The 16867-nt window shown below is 40.9% G+C and overlaps 1 protein-coding gene across 2 annotated transcripts; it reads right to left on the bottom strand.

Annotated features, from left to right (window-relative positions):
• Window positions 1-12: 12 nt before the first annotated feature.
• Window positions 13-16075, bottom strand: ca5a (carbonic anhydrase Va). Of its 2 annotated transcripts, none has more exons than XM_033635173.2 (7): window positions 15527-16075; window positions 12272-12469; window positions 11106-11224; window positions 7960-8055; window positions 7638-7700; window positions 5925-6083; window positions 13-4280 (listed from the first exon to the last, which is right to left on the bottom strand). In XM_033635173.2, the coding sequence occupies exons 1-7, from the start codon at window positions 15666-15668 to the stop codon at window positions 4110-4112; spliced, it is 948 nt and encodes a 315-aa protein (XP_033491064.1). In that variant the 5' UTR covers window positions 15669-16075; the 3' UTR covers window positions 13-4109. The 2 variants fall into 2 exon arrangements, with proteins under 2 accessions (XP_033491064.1, XP_033491065.1); XM_033635174.2 differs by lacking the exon at window positions 15527-16075 and adding an exon at window positions 12643-12809.
• Window positions 16076-16867: the final 792 nt, after the last annotated feature.

Here is a 16867-nt window from a genome sequence, read left to right as displayed (position 1 = left end):
CAGAGATATGCATCCTTCTTACATCACACATCACTTTATTGCTATACGTGATGTAATAATATATCAGTTTCTTTAAAATCATCTTTACATCTATATCATGTGACAGCTTTAGGTGGTTTTCAACATTTCCCCCCTGAGGAGCAGGGGCCTCTGGGAGCAAAACACATCCTGGTTGCACAGCTGAATGGGGGCCAATATGGAGCCATCCAGGTGGAGGGGCGTAGTGAAACCCTGCAGGGCAGGAATGTTGGCAGCCCACTGCACAAATAAACAGCTAAGGTATGTACTGCATACTATGTACAGCATACACCTGCTAAAACATCACGCTGGACAACAGAAGGCAAGAACAGATGAACCGAGGGTGTGGAAGATCATGAGGAAAATGCAGCATGATGACAGCATTTCGTGATAGTTTTATGTTCAGAAAGGCAAGACAGTGATACAAGTCAGATGAAGATGCCAAAAAAAAAGTATGAAAAGTGAAATGAAAAACTTCAGAAGATAAAACTGAGTCATGTGACAAAGTCATCTTAAATGGATTTCTGATGCAATATCACTGACTTCAGTGTCGACAGCAAAGGCCACATAGAGAAACATTTTCCATAGATTTAACATTTGCATTGGAATATACTGATATTCATTGCATTCAATGGTTTAAAAAAAGGCATATAAAGTAAATAAACATGAATAAAATGCCATGAAACATGAAGGCAGATCATGGTGCCCAACTCAAATACATCAATAAAATACACCTGTACAAGATGAAGGCAGTACTGGGTCCCTTGTCTCCATGTTAGTAACATACATTCTGTATTGCATCATCTGTAAAGGAAAAAAAAAGTAACCACGCAACATTCCTAAGTGTTACTGGGCCACATCAACTTCCACACCAGCTAATCTCCGTCAGTGTTTATCTAGCAAACACGCAGCCTTCACGACGAGTTAACATCACTTAGAGCACATCGCAGAGCGTCAGATATTTTCAATACACATCCAGTTAGTCTATTCAGTGCGGCATGACGCTGGACCTCCACTGGGAAGCCCTGCTGGGGAGACGGAGTAGGGTGCCATTTCTAAAGGGGTGGAGGGCCAGTTTGGACAGTTGCATTGTTCCTCAGGGATTATACAGACAGCCGTGACCTCTCACCCCTGCCTCAACTCAACTGCACCTCAATGGAGGAAACTTTCACACATGGATAATTTCAGAAGTAGCCAAATGCACTTTCCTTTGATGTGGTTTTCTGGTTTGTAGTGCAATTACGGGTTCCTGCCCTGAAGTAAAAGATGTGAAATCAGACATGTCTGACAAACTAAAAGGATCATTTCATGTAGTGTGAGCTAATCAGAACTTTAATTCCCCTTTCTTATAACTTCTCATCTGCCCTCTTCTCTCTTCACGGTCTTATCCACAGTCCTCTCCCTCTCTTTCTCATGGTGCTGCATGATAAGATTCACCCAGCGCACCACAACTTCCGGATGTGAGCCAGAGCAGGCGGACTGCCAGACTTCTTTATATGATGCAACACTGCATAAGCTTACTCCTAATTTAAAACCCTCATCAGCACTGGGTGTGCAATGTAACTGGATTAGGTGAAAAACACACAGAGGAGAGCTTGATTTACCTCAGTGTAGAGCGTCTAAAGCTCTGGATAAGGTACATCAAGTCTACTTTGAGTAGCTCAAATAGAGCCGCAGTCGCTGATATTTTTACCTATGCTAATAACTAAAAATTCAGCGCTGAAACAAGAGCCTTTCTCTACAGTATGTCATGTAGCTTGCAGGACATTTTTTCTTATATCACCATTTATTTGATATCTCTGGTTTAAAGTGGGCTTTAACAAACACTATTTCATAGGCTCGTAGCTCAGACTGACAAGGAGTGTGATTACATGATCATGAATAACCAGTTCATGAGGCCTATCCTGGTTACGATCATATTCAGAATATGGTGTTTACATGAGCACAGAGAAATCAGGTTACTCATATTCCCCGTATACATCTCAGTTCCTTTCAGAGAACTCCAGCTAGCATACTTGGGTTTCTCGTAAACGTAAAATGTTGTTTACATGATCTAATCATAAACAGGTTATCATGTCCATGTAAACACACTCATTAGTGAAAAGGGGTAAATGCGGTAGATTTCAGAAAGCAGCCATTACAGTTAGAAAAGTGGAAAACTTACTTTAAAGAGAGATTTTTTTCAAGATGAATTAAAAGTTTTTTGATTTGTAATAGCAGCTGCTGTGGTGGAAGCCATTTTGATTTAAAATATGGAGAGTAAACCCCAGGAAGTTGCTTTTCTCTGACAGACACGTGAAAGAAATCCTGAATGAGAAGCTGCACTGAGTTACAGATGCTACTGCAACTGAGGCTAGCCAGGAAATGACATCAGCTGTCTAAAGTGGGAGCCAATATAAACATATTTTTAGACACTGCTAGACAGGTGTTTTGATGCACGAGGCTGTTGTGGAAAAGTCTGTCTCACTGTATCAACTGTTGATCTTAGTATCCTCTGTAATATCATGAGTCTACCAGCTACTCATGATGGGTTTCTTTGTGTGTTTTGACTTTATTTTGAATTCAAAAAAAGTAATTCAAAAGTAGTTTAGATATTCTGCATTAAAGTACAATATTTGTAACTCTAAGCCCTTTCTGAAACCAAAAACAGTAAAATCTGATTAGTCTCCGATTAATCTTCAGCCAGACCAATGTGAGACAACGTAAAACTAACTAAATCAGACAGACGAATGACAACAACAGTTCCCTCCTTGATTCAATCAGTCTCATTTACAAGTTTACTCAACTTCTCTACTGTGTTCCTGAACTCATCAGCTGAAGCACCGCAACATGTTTTAAACGCTAGACTTGACTGATTCCATTTACTCCATTCAAAAAGGATCATAGTAAGTATCAGCCGAGCCTTGACTGTGTCTCTGGGCAACCACCAACCACTGCAGTTGAACCATAGCTGCTTGGAAGAGTTGTGGAATGGAGATACCGATCATGCTCAAACATGTTTGTGATTTGTATGACACTTTTGTGTTGGTGAAACTCTGCCCCACTGCAGTGATTCACACCGAGAATATTTAAGGCACTGTGGTTATGGTTCTTGAAACTAGTGTAAGAATCATGGAAGAGAGCGACTTCTTTCAATCAGAATATTCGTAAAACACGTTTGTGCTACAGTAACTTGTGCATATCGGTAACACATTTAACAGTTATTTGTGTAGAAGATCCAAGGCTCAGCAGAGTTCCTTTAAACCCCTACTGTACATGAGGGATGTTGCATGTTGTTTCTGAATGTCAGATGTACTGTATTCAGTATAATCTCCTTTTAACAGGTAAAGAAAACATACAATCTAATCATCTTATTAATATGTAGATGACAAAATCAATGATAAATCCATCAAATCACCACACAGGGTTTAAAAAAGCCCTTGATAATATTAGATGTATGATATATTCTCACTCCAGTCAGTTAAAATCTCTCGGGCTTTCGCAGTAGCTGCGGCCTCCTTTTATGGACACAAACATCACTGCTAGGAAGTCGGAGCAGGCTGCTGTAGTACCGACTGTGGCCAGCACACAGTGTTGTTCAGTTTTTACCTCGGCTCAGCTGTTCTCTACACCGAGCCGCAGGTACAAACCCATGTACAGTAACGGAATGAACTGTAAAAGGTATAATAAATACGATCTTGTTAATAAAATCAGTAAAACTGTTTTTCCCCCACAGCAACTATCCCTTATTGGTTATTGGTCTGCAACACTCAAACCACAATCTAAAAAAATACAAAGAGAATTAAAACCCTCAACTTCACAGAAACAGAAGTATCCCTACACCCTCCGTGTAAAACTGTTCACCCTTTGTAATGAAAAATAAATACAATATGCTCACTCCATGAGAGATAAACAGAAATAAGTATGAGTGAAGATCCTCAGAGGATACTTTGTCATACTTAAAAATATGATTTCTGTGATGAGAAACATTTGGTTGTGACAGAGTTTAAAAAGGGGGGGGGGGTCTGGACAGTTGATGACAGAGTAAAGGTAGTTTTCTGACGGTCACTGTGTGTAACGGTGGTCATGGCGTGTTACTGTGTCCAGCAGCGTCAGTGGGAATGCTTATCGCCTTCGGCTGATGGCTCCGCCTGCAGGAAAGGAGTGAATGAAGAGCGGACCGTGCGACCGCAGAGTGCCTGCTGCACACGGAAGTTGTTCACCATACTCTTCTGCACGTCCTCCTCGGCTGAGGTGAAAAGAAGGCTCCGGAAGACCGCCAGCTAAAGGGAGCAAAGGAGAAGGTCAAAAAAGGGATGAGGCATCTTAAACAAACAAAACACGTACAGGCTGATTCACCTTGTCTAAAACTAATAGAGTTCCATGCCATAAGGCACAAAATGCTGCCATGCAGGTTTGTTCAGCTGTAACTTCCTACATTGTTTAAATATTTAACACGCTCCAACAATGATAAGGGTTGCAGCAATTACGTCACGCTACCGAAAACGATTACCGTTTAGCTTCTGGAAACAGTTTTAATGTGACCCTGGAGGCTTAAACGCTACTGAAGGAAACACTAGAGAACACACTGAGCTTTACTCTGAAAGACAACAGGAGCCCTCTAATGGTTGGTTTACATTTAGCTCAGCTTAAAGCTAATTTAAATGATTGCTTACTGCTTGCAGGCCTTTTCCTTTCTCACTTTTGGCTGTGTCGAGTCAAACCATGCCACGTCAATTTGAGTTTCCTTTGTCAGTTTTAACATGCCAAGCTGCACCAGAGATAGACCTTCCCTGGGGTAGGGCCAAAAGGGTGAGGGAAGCAATGACATCTTGCCGACAGCAGCCAATCCCTGATGACCCCTGTTCTTCCCCTGAAACAAGCATGCGTGTTGCAAAACTCTGTGTGTTCAGTTTCTGTACTTTCGTAGCATCTAACTGAATCCCTGTGGTGTAGAGTTTAGTTTCTATCCTGCGTCCTGTTTTTTCTTCAGGCATCTGCTTTATTTTACTGTTTCATGTTCACTTTCAACTGTATAAGTTGCTTTAAGTTACTGCTGATGAAAACCCAGCATTTCCTTATGAGGCTGCTTCTCAATAAAAGTTTTTACTTAACAAAATAATGGGGGGCTTTTATTGTGAAGAATCTATAGGAAATAAAACGTATTTATCACTGAACATAGAGGCTTTTCTTCGATAAAACAAATCTACTGCTACTGCAAGGAAGTAAAAGTAAAAGTAGGGACAGCCACAGTGAGATGTTAGATGAAGAGCTGCAGACAACAGAATCATACTGCACCTCTGCAAACAGCTCACCTCCAATGGATACACTTAATATACCTGCTGTGCAGAGTAAAGGAAAAACACATGCAGCAAAAAAACGGGGGACTTCAGCTGTGGATCGGCCTGCTGCTTTTAAACATCAAGAAAAGTTGTCATGAGTTAAAGACACACCTTCAAGAGGGTAGCCCTGTTGTAATGGAGACACTAATCCCTGCCACACTGGGCTGATGGGCCAAACCAAACTAAACTAAGCCAAGCCAGCCCATGAATGTTGAAAAGGGGTATTGGAGGCAGCAGAACAACAAGTTAAAATATATTTTTTTGCTGCTTTGAGCACCACAAGTGCCATCTAGTTCCATTATATTGGAGAAAACGCAAACATTTCTATGGCTGATATCTTAAACACTCAGCAACTCATGCCAAAGCAATCTAGACTGATAAATGGCACTACAGGTAAAATGAAAAATAAGTATTTTTCGATTTTGGGGGTGAACTGTCCCTCTAAGGACGTACGTCAATATTAAAATATGATAAAACATTAAAGCCATATTGCAAACACTGACAATAACCCATGTAAAGAAATATCTGGTTAAAAACACACACACACACACACACACACACACACACACACACACACACACACACCTGGTCATGGCTGACTTCTATATGCTGCTTCATAACGATCCAGGTGACAGACTCTGTCAGAGGGGGTGTTGTCAGAGAGCCGTGGTAGGTCCAGTAGTCATCAGTGTTGGTGGGTAACAGACAGCCAGGGTCGAACCTGGTGAACTCCACTACACTGCCCTACGGACAGAGAGACACACAGGAAGGAAATGTGGTCATTTAAGCTGTGTGTGGAAATATTTTAATGTTACGGTACAGAGACAAGAAAGAATATAGCTGCGACTTGTTTCACTGTTTACACTCATTCTTGTAATTGAAACAGAAAATGTGCTAAAATCCCAATCTGTGTCATTACAACACAGACTAATATAATGATAAAAGACTGAAGCTATCATCCAAATACTACAACCATTATCTAATTACAGTATTATCCAATATAAAATATGTTACTTAACTGTTGCACAGTGAGTCTGTTGCATTTCCTCTTACTGGATAAATACCAACCTTATCAGACACTATTAGAGATAAGCAGTGTGATAGCAGTGGTGTGATAGGAGGGCAAACTATGACCTCCAGTGAGTCACCTTAAACATGCACAACCACCAATACATAAATATATATGTAAAAAACTGTTTTTTGTTGTTTTTTTCAATAGCCTATCTTTATATAACTTCTAATAACCACTACAGTGTGTGCTGTTTTAGCATAAAGACGTATGCATTCTAAAGTAGCAAATTCTTAAGTAATAAATAACATACAATAATGTATGTAGTTCATCTTCAGTACTTTACTTCTGTGTTACTTTAAGGGCTGACATTGTGAAAGCGGTTTACAGGGTTCGTTACACTAGGGCCAAGCTGAAGAAATTATTTCCTGGTGCTGACGACTCGTGTATCAGGTGCTCTCTTACCCCAGCAGACCATACACACACATTCTTCTCTTGCCCAAATCTTAACTCCTTTTAGTTGCATTTCTGACACCCTCTCTGGGGTTCTTAAGATTCCCTTAAACCCATGTCCCCTAACTGCTGTCTTTGGTGTGTCCCCTCTTGTAGGCAGGCTAACTAAAGCTGATTTCGTTGTGTTTGCTAACTCAGATAGACAATTAATTTGCTCAATAACTCTTCTTATCCCCTCGCCCCTACTTTTAATTTATATTCTATTTTTTTATTATTATTATTTTATCTTATTTTCTTAATTATGCTCTTCTTCATCATCTCTTCCTGCACTTAAGACAGTGTGATTTGTACTCACAAGGACATCTGGAAAGGTGTTTGGGTGATTTCGAGGTGATTGGTTCGTAATGTGTTGTTTGTTCCTATTTTGTTTTATGGGATGAAAAACTTACATTCTAGAAAAACTCACACCTCTGTTTTGCAATGGCTATCACTTTCTTTGAAGTCTGTTTAGAAAACATACTTTAAAAAAAAGGGCTGACATTGTGTAGTTGTGCAGCATGCAAAACTGACATCTCACAAATAGTAGTATTTTGAAAAACACTTCAGTGCTGTCATCTTGTAATTCCTGTGACAGAGGCCAGCCTAACCAGCACTGTAGCGTCTCTACTGCACCACTAGAGGGGGTCAGTATTTATCCTCTAATGAAGTGTAACAACCATTTACTGCCGTTTTTGCAATGGATTTTGTTAGGGTCAGCATGTTAGGTCACTATTGAGTACAGTTTAGGAATCAGCACATCATCCTACAACAGAGATGTGGTGTGTGAGTGGACTAACCTTGTGTCTGATAGCAGGCAGAGCGTCGACCAGTTTTTGCAGCCCCTCGTGTCTCTTTCCCACCTACACAAGGATTAGACGTTAATCTGGATTGTAGTCACAGTTTAAACTGCATCAACAACACATACCACAGAATGTGTAAAGCACTGCCTCACATAAACAGGTCACTAATGAGCAACAGATTATGCAGGTGTACAGTGTCAACAAGGCAAACTGTATCTGTGTACATCAATCAGTGTTTCCTCTTTAATCAAGGCAGGGATTTAGAACAATGTGTGTGTGTGTGTGTGTGTGTGTGTGTGTGTGTGTGTGTGTGCTGTACCTTAAGAAAGACACCAATGACAGCCAAACCGTTGTCCTCCATCACTGCCTCCTCGAACAGACTGTATTTGTCAGAGTTCCAGTGGACCAAGTGGAGCTGAGAACACACACAGCATATTAACACATCATGAGACTGTGTGTGTGACAGTAAACCATAACTTTCACCTTTGAAACCCCTCTGCCCTGATCCCCAGCACACTTTTGTCCTTGAAATGACCCATTAATTCCTCCTCCTTAATTTTAGTCTTGAGTTTAGTCTTGTGACTAAGTTTGAATTTGTTTTGTACATGACATAAAATACATTGTTAACTATTAAAGTACGTTGAGTATCACTGCCATAAGTGGAGGTACAATTAACAGCATATGTTACTGAGGAGCAGACGTCTTTGTGCATATTCAAAACTACCAGTGAAAGCCAACTAACCACCTGCACACTGCCACTGACAGCAAACACATGTGCATAAAAGCATCTATTTACATGCCAAGGCAGCACAAAGCTGCAGTCAGGGCTGCAACTTGATACTCTGCACACATGCATTCAAAGACTGCTGAGTGATGACAACGACATCATGGACACATTCCCAACACCACCAAGGGCTTGGGAGAGGACACACACGCACACATGCACAGTCAGTGGAACCTGTTGTCACTTAAGTGTGCTGAAGTTAATGGAACAATACGAAAATAGATGTACTGTGGTGAAACGTTGAGGCTGGACTACAATACCAGCTTCACACAGCAGCCACTGGGAGACCAATACCCTGCCTATGTTTGGATTTGGCTTTAGACAGAGTATAGACATAGCAAAATAAATCCCGTTCTGCTTGATGTCATCGATACAATACTCTCAGTATTTTTCCAGGCATTATTTCAAGACGGACACGTGAACAGAAAATAAACGGGACTGCAAAGTAAGTCAACATTTACACTGTTTAAACAGTGCAGAGTTTCACTTGCTTTATTCTATTTCTCCGTTCTTCTTTTAACCCTTGAGAGAACATTCTGTCGAGTGGAAAAGTTACTGCTAATTATGATGTAAGTCACTCTCTCTTCCTCTCTTACCTGGTTTCTTGAGACCTACATACCGGACTTTTTCCATTCAGTGCTCAGGTCACATGGTCACACACACACACATACACCTGCCATACATGTGACTGCAGGGCCTCTGTACTTAACACGCTACATTATTCCAGCAGAGCAAGCAGGTCTTTTTCAGAGCAACATCAAAGGGTGTGCACAACAAAGCCAAAGATGCACAGATACTGCTGTTAAATGTAATGATGCACTTGTGCAGTGACATCAGTCTGGCCTTGTATCTACAACTGCTTCAAAAATGCCTCAAAAAGCTATTGCTTAACACAATATTGTTCCTGTGTAAGACAGACCAGCTTCTTGTCTGTCTATGGTCAGCTCTGTGCGTTGTCATGGATGCATTGAATACAAACCAACTCGCCAATACTAAGGCTGGGGTTTAAATGCATGCTAAAAAGAAAAGCCCAAATTTCTAGTTGGAAAAAATAATACACCTACGTTTAGACATTATTAAAGACTTGGATATCAACAGATTTTTCAATAAGTGAAATTTTTTCTTGAATGAAAGAGGGAGGCTGTGTTAACAAGGTCCATAAGATCGCCACCAGTAGGAAACTTTGAAAAAATCTTATTTTTATGCAAAGAAGCAAAACGACAAGCGGCTCCAGCTGTTCTACATTTCTATATTTCGATGAGATAAACAACATGTTGCTGTGTATTAATTGGAGTAGGGTGCATGCTGACAGGAATATTAGCGTAATATTAATTTTTCTTCGCTATGTAAACAGTGTAGTGGGAATACTGTCTTTTTCAGAATAAGGGCAAAACCAGAATAATTTGCATATGTAAACATAGTCATTGCTTTGTATACAAGTGAGCAAATGAACAGTGAACAAATATTTCTTAATAGCAAAGGTAATTCCAGTATTTTATTTGTAGGTTCTCTTTGATAGTAATACCATGGCCTAATATAACCAGGTATACTGAAGGGATTACTACCTGGATTGGGTTCGGCAATATATCGAATCAATCAAATCATCCCTTTTTGGTTTGCATACTATAAAAAATGTTAGTATAATTTGCACAAAAAGGCTTTGTTAAGTCAGTAAATGACACAGATGATAGCCGGTGACATCGACATAAAGTCAGGACAGTCTGTGGACAAATATTAACAATTTATGCCAATACTGGATTTTTTTCAGGCTGAATGAAATCAATATTTTGGAGATCTGATAAAAATCTAATAATAATATATTGGCTCAAATTCTGGTTACTTAGTGGCCATCACTGACACTGACATATCTGCAATAAGCAGATTTCAGCCGATGTATTAGCCTGGTCACTTTATAAATCTACATCTACAGCAGTGTATGCACACCCATAGCAGTTTACAGGATTGTCATCACTGAGGATGACTAGCAGGCTCTAGCTAACATCATCAACCAAAGAAACAGACTGAAAAAAGCTTGTTAGCCAGTTTCTGTATTTTGCACCTTACTGTTAACTTATTTCTAAATATGCTATATATGTGCATTTTATATTTGCTGTACATTTGCTTTTTGTGCTATACTATTTGAGTCCTTGTATATTGCATTTGTTGTAGCTGCACTCTACTAATTTTGTATTACAGCTGCCGCACAGCAAATTTTCCCTCAGGATGAATAAAAGTTCTATCTTGTCTTACCTTGTCTTATCTCATCTCATCTCAGGACTGCTCACAAAAAACATCAAGATGTTATTTTTTGGTCATATAATTCTGCCCTGGTCTCAATATAAATGGTATGGCAAAAAACTCGAAAGGCTTTAACTCTATCACTGTGTCAGAGTGGCTTTGGCTGCGTGATGTTTTGTTGATGTTCTACAGTACTGTCATATACTTTGAAGTATCTATTATATATTGTAGATTTTATTATTATAATATCATAACAAGAGATATATCCCTCTTCCTGTCTGTTTTTTTTGTTTGTTTTACATCAACTTTCCTTTTCTCTCTCTCTCTCTCATGTTCTTGACAATATTTCAGAAATGTGCAGCATCCCAGTCCCTATAGGTATGATTGACGTTTTATGCTCACTACCTGCTGTGTGCTGGTGTATGAAAGTTACAGCCCAGTACCTCTGCAGGAAACAATCTCCTGTCCACAGTGTGCTCTGATCCCCAGGCGTTGCTCTCCCCCCAGTGGAAGTGGAACTGGCACAACCGGAATTTGTCTTGCAAGGGGCCTCCTTTCAGCGCTGCACCAGAGAGGAGAAGGACATCTAGATCAGTGCATCAAACTTTTACAGATTTCACAATTCTTTTAAAACAATGGGACGTTCATCCCCCAAAGGGATCAGATCATATCTCTGCCTGTCTAGTGTTGGGTAATATAGTATGTGTTTCCTCCTTCGCAAAGGAGGAAACGGTGATAGGACGTCTACTGAGGAACATGTTGTTCAGGCAGTAACACTGACCTACAAACATCCAGGAAATACTGTAAGGCACAGACGACAACCTGTGAAGCAATGTCTTTTTACTGCAGCTGTACACTGTTAATCACCACCAGTGATACTACTAACAGATAAGGAGGAGATAATGCAGCATAACATATAGCTGTAGTCATAGCTATCCATTTAAAGACTGAATCTCTTGCTAAGGTACGTGTCTCCATGCCTAGTTTATTTTACTGGTAATAAAATACTGTTTGCAACACTTGTTTTTGTTCTCTCAGTCCCACACTAAGCTCATAATACAAAGACAAAGGCATGTGACACCTATAAAGTGGCTTATTTAGCAGCTTTAAAACATTTGTAATATAACCAAAATAAGGTTTATATTTAGACTTCTGATGGTTTGGAAAGTTATGTTGTGATTTTGGTGCAGCCCGGCAATTAAACCAAAATGACCAACACTTTGAAGAAAGTAGTTGTTGAGGTCAGGACAGACACGCGAGTCACATGACAGTCACCAGATCCACGTGACGGCTGTGGTCTTTATCAGCAGTTTTAAGTGTAGCATTGATTACAGGATTTTCCAACAGACAGAGGGCTATTTACAGGGGGTGAAGAGGGAGATAATTCTCGTGTGGATTAAAACATGCATTACCCTTTCTAAGATTTCCTTTTAATCTGTTCAGATTTAAAGGGAAACTACTGACTTGCTCCCAATCTAGTAGTTAATAATGAGGGACATATATAAAACTAACCATCATTTTACTTCCTACATTTTTTAATGACAAGGTTGAGCAGATTTAAATACACTTCAGATTTTTTTTTATCACAATATAAACATAGAGAACTTACTTGATTTGTCTGTGGTGTCATCATACTCGACCAGAAAGGAGTAGCCGTTGTTCCAGATCTGTTGGCAGGTCTGCGGGTCATAATCAGTGACCAGAGGCTTCAGCTCCGAATCAAAGACGCTCTTTCGCACAACAATGTCGATGGGAGACTGACGATCACCTCCTGGTACCGCGAGGGGTCCCTGCCACATGGGATGCACTGAAGGAGACAAGGAAAAGAAGAAGAAGAAGAAGAAGAAGGAGGAGGAGGGGAAGTAAATCAATGAGAAAAGTCAGACAAATTAAAAATGTAAAACTCCTAGAAATTTACAGGGTCTGCTGTCCACGAAAATGACAGACAAAAAACTGGAAACAAAAAATGCTGACACCTACTTTTCATGTTGTACTCAGCTGCTTCCCGCATTCTAACACAGTCCATTTTGAAAAGAAAAAAAAATCCTTTTTAAATGAATAAAAAAAACTGCACAGAGTCAGTGCTAGATAGACACACAGCAATCCTTCTCCTTCCTTGAGCCGTGTCAAGGAACTGAATGAAAAAGGAGCAAGTGAGCAATAGTACTTCCTTCTAGTCCTCTTACCGTTTTTTTCCTAAAAGGAAATCACAAAATAAGAGAGAAGTGGGTTGGCTGTACAGAAAGTGACACACGGAATGTCCTGGCACGCCCCCAGCTCAACTCCACAGCGGGGGAATCAGACCAGGACCTCTGGCCGGTCAAATCGCCAGCTCAGGCCAATGTCTGTCAAGAGACCTGACTTCTAATTACTTGAAACTCCGCTTGCTTTCCCTACCTCCCTCCTTCTTATTTTCCTTTACCCTTGAATCCACCCACAAAGCATTAACGCCGCTACTTAGCTCAAAAAGGTCAGTTCAAAAGATACTTTTCCTCCCACTCCTGATCAAGATCTTAAGAAAAAATCTTTCAAGTGTTTTCAAAAGGTGCAAAAACAACACCGTCTATTGTTTTCCTCTCCTTTCATTCAGCGCGAGGATTAAGGTTTCCACTGAGTGCTAAACTGAACAGGTCTGACTGAGAGATGACCCTCATCTTCATCAGATTTCAGCGGCTCCTCCTGGGGGAGTTGGCTGCCTGACGCTGGTATTGCCTGAACACAAAAGAGCTGCTTACAAAGTCATTCACGCTCATTCACTGACTAATTATCAGCTGTGAAGTTGTTCGGATGCGTGGCAGTGTCATGGTGTCACTCTGCAGTGCTCCTGAAAGTGTCACATGATTACCAGATGTCTGGAATCAGAAAATGACAAGTGTGTATGAAGAGCTCTGAAACACCAGCTGAGTCTTCTGCATCTGCCGCCACAAGAACCTGAAAGCTTATTTCATTCCTGCAACATACATCTGTCCTGTTGTACCCTTGAGCAAGATTGGGCAGTGGCAGAGCAATGATTAATTTAGTGAAAATGACAGATAAAAACCTGAAATAGCATCCTCCACCTACAGCCAGTATCAGACCTCTGAGCTGTGCTGTGAGCAACCACAACCATTCAAGCCCGCCCTGATAACTGCAAACATCTGGATGATTACGATTATGATGAAATCAGTGTGGAGCAGCTGACGGTGTTGCCATGCAACGGCAAACACTCTAGCTCTTTAGGCTAACATTAGCTAGCCTTGAAAGATATTAAACTGACACTAAAATCTCACCAAAAAACTTGCACACAGCAGGTGAAAGTGCACACCTATTTAAAAAGTCTGCATTGCACTACCATGCAACCATACCATAAGTTAGAAAACTATAAAAGCAGACAAGATGTCCCACGTGAGACTGAAGTCAATTTTTAACATTAGAGTGAGTGTGTGTTAATGAGACTTATGTTCCCTAAGTTAAGGTTTTCTGGCTTTTTTTCTGGTTTTCTTGCTTGCAGGCTGTGTGCTATACCTGACAAGTTCTTCTCAGAGTTTTTTAGGTAAGAGATTTATGTTAAGCATAAATATGTTAAATTCACTGAAGGAGGCAAAATTTGTAACCTGTGTGAGATGAGGAAATGGCTGAAAGGCTCAATTCAGGGATCTGATTTCTCAACTCTAACCTTGCATGTTAAAAAGATGGCCCTGTGCCTCCCTACTTCAGGGAAAGAGACTGCATCACTTTCCTGTAAGTCAGATGTTTTCACCTGAGAAGTAGGGAAAGCAGTCTCTTTACAAAATAAAATAGCATGAGGACAGATCACAGGGCAGTCCAACAGACAGGCATGAGACCTCTAATTTCTAACAAACCGCTTCAAAGCCAAACCAAAAGCACGTCCATAAAGCTGTGGACAGACAGTGTCCAGTACAACAAGCTTGTTAAAGTTAAATATGAACTATTTATTATCACGGTTGAACATAAAAGCTCTGCTGCACGGGCCTGTTTTCCACTTTCAACCGTTCTGCATGTTGACTCTGAGGCTGTCCTTGGCATGACATGGTGAACAAGACAAGCTTTATGTAAGGGTGCGGTGAGGAAGTTGCTGGGACTTGTCAGACGAGCTTGGGTGCCACGAATATTCTATGGGTACATCAAAACTAAGGGAGATGACTCATACCAGGGGTCTGGCATGCAAACATGTACAGGAAGCAAGTCCTCTTCAAGTTAGATGGAACATGTTTATCATGACTGCGGGTGCATCCTACAACTGCAGTATCATACATTATTAACATGTTACATCACATGATCATGTCACATGATCCGTCCAAGTGCGATAGCTGGATACATGAGAATATCAAACCTCAATAAGGATACATACAGCTGAGATAATAGTACGTGGCGTCATTTTTCAGATGGCAAACTGGCACTAAATGTTTGTGTGCGTTTAAAAACAAAATGTCTGACACTATACATCTATAGTGACCTGACATACAGGCCCCTATATGTAGGTCAAAGAGCATCCAAGGCCCCTATATGAGGGATATCAATGCCTGTTTGGAAAACCTGGACCTGGGATCTGCTTCACCCACACACGGCTGGGTCAACACAGTGTGTCTGACCACAGAGCCAGTGCAGATGAAAGTCCAGTCCAGGCTTTCCAATGCTCTCCCATGCACGTTTTCGGATGACAACAAAAGTGACCATTAATTGATGCTGTGTGACCCACAATAACAGGCCTGAGAGCTGGATGAGACCAAAATAACCCAAATCACAGCCGTGCTGATATACACACTGCCACTGTATGCGGAAATGTGTGACATTTAAATGTTTCCTCTGAGGCTGTATGATAATGAGCTGCTGGTATAAAGGGAAAACACTGAGTCCAACTTACCCTGCGACAGCACATATTTGCTTGAGCACGCCGTGAGGTTGCATCTCCTGACTGGTGTTATCCGGTGACTCCTGGCGTGTCTGACGAGCTGCCGGTGGAACTGAGCAGCCAGGGGTCTTATTACATTTGACAAAGTCACCATGTTGATAAGGCTGACGTTGTAAGCTTCACAACGAGCTGCTAAAAAAGCGCTGTAACGTCCGTTAACGTCTCCCGTCGCGGTGTTTTCTGTGAAGCTAGCGGCTAGCTACGTCTTTTTAACTCCCCAAAAGTTAGCTCGGAGTACAGAGCCAGCTGAACACAAACTATCTGCTGGCTGATCTCCTCTGTGTCTGTCTCTGCCTCCTGACGTTACCGTTTGCCCGGGGGCGGGGGAAGGAGGTTCACTACACACATTCAAAATGTGACCGCAAAAACAGCCGACGTGTCTCCTGGAGCTACAGCGCCTATTTAACACGATAACACGGCATCCCCGCCGGGACAAAGCTAACCTAGACAGCCGATAAATGATAAGATAGGACCGCTGTTGCTCAACTGTTTGCTCAGCGGGACTGGGGGGGGGGCTACAGTTACAGTCCTGACCAATCAGAGGCCTCCGCTGAGGGGCGTTAGCGACAATGATGACGACACGATGATGATGATGTTGATGATGGAGGATCAGACAGGCTAATCACAATAATGACAGGTGGGCTTTTTTTTTGTTTGTTTGTCTTTTTTGTTGTTTTTTTAAAAGCGACTTAATCATATTTATATATTTCTATATTCTAATCGTATTCATCATTACAATACCGTCATAATGCAAAATATAATAATAGCAATGTAATAATAATACACAGTAATTTTTAATATGTATTATTATTATTATTATTCAAACCCTTATTATCAACTTTATATCGATATTTCCAACTACAGCAGAATCAATTTTTATACATGCATTTATTTCATCTCTTTGTATTTCCCATGTTGCCATTTTTTAAGTAGGCTATTTCTTCTTCTTCTTTTCCCCCTCTATAAATCACTTTATTTACTCAGCTTTTTAATAGTGGTGGAATAAATGTACAAATACTGTAGTATTTATGCTTTTACTTATTTAGAAAATAATTAGTAAAATGTACAACATTATAAGCAAGGGCGTAGGTTTTGTTTCAACATTTGGGGGACACATGAAATGAGGGTTGGGGGTCCTTTGCAAGAGAATTTGGAGCATCAAACACTTCAATTCAGGGGCGTTAATACAGACAGTGCAGGCGGTGCGGGTGGGGCCCATGGGATGGGGGGGCCAGTGTAGAGAGCGGGCCCTCCAGCAGTGTGTTGGCCAGAGAGCAGGCTCTTAAGGCCATA

This window comes from Epinephelus lanceolatus, chromosome 5 (genome assembly GCF_041903045.1).
Source record: "Epinephelus lanceolatus isolate andai-2023 chromosome 5, ASM4190304v1, whole genome shotgun sequence".
In the NCBI taxonomy this organism is placed as follows: domain Eukaryota; kingdom Metazoa; phylum Chordata; class Actinopteri; order Perciformes; family Serranidae; genus Epinephelus; species Epinephelus lanceolatus.
The sequence above is the reverse complement of the archived record's forward strand: the minus strand, read 5'-3'. Positions and strand labels throughout refer to the sequence as shown.

Bases quoted from the DNA above. Each gene is read 5' to 3' on its own strand.
- ca5a (XM_033635173.2), bottom strand. From the start codon at position 15,668: ATGGTGACTTTGTCAAATGTAATAAGACCCCTGGCTGCTCAGTTCCAC. The intron at 8,056-11,105 runs GTACTGGGCTGT...GTGTGTTCTCAG, and splicing joins GGAGATTGTTTCCTGCAGAG to CTCCACTTGGTCCACTGGAA. The intron at 7,701-7,959 runs GTACAGCACACA...ATCCTTGTGTAG, and splicing joins TCATTGGTGTCTTTCTTAAG to GTGGGAAAGAGACACGAGGG.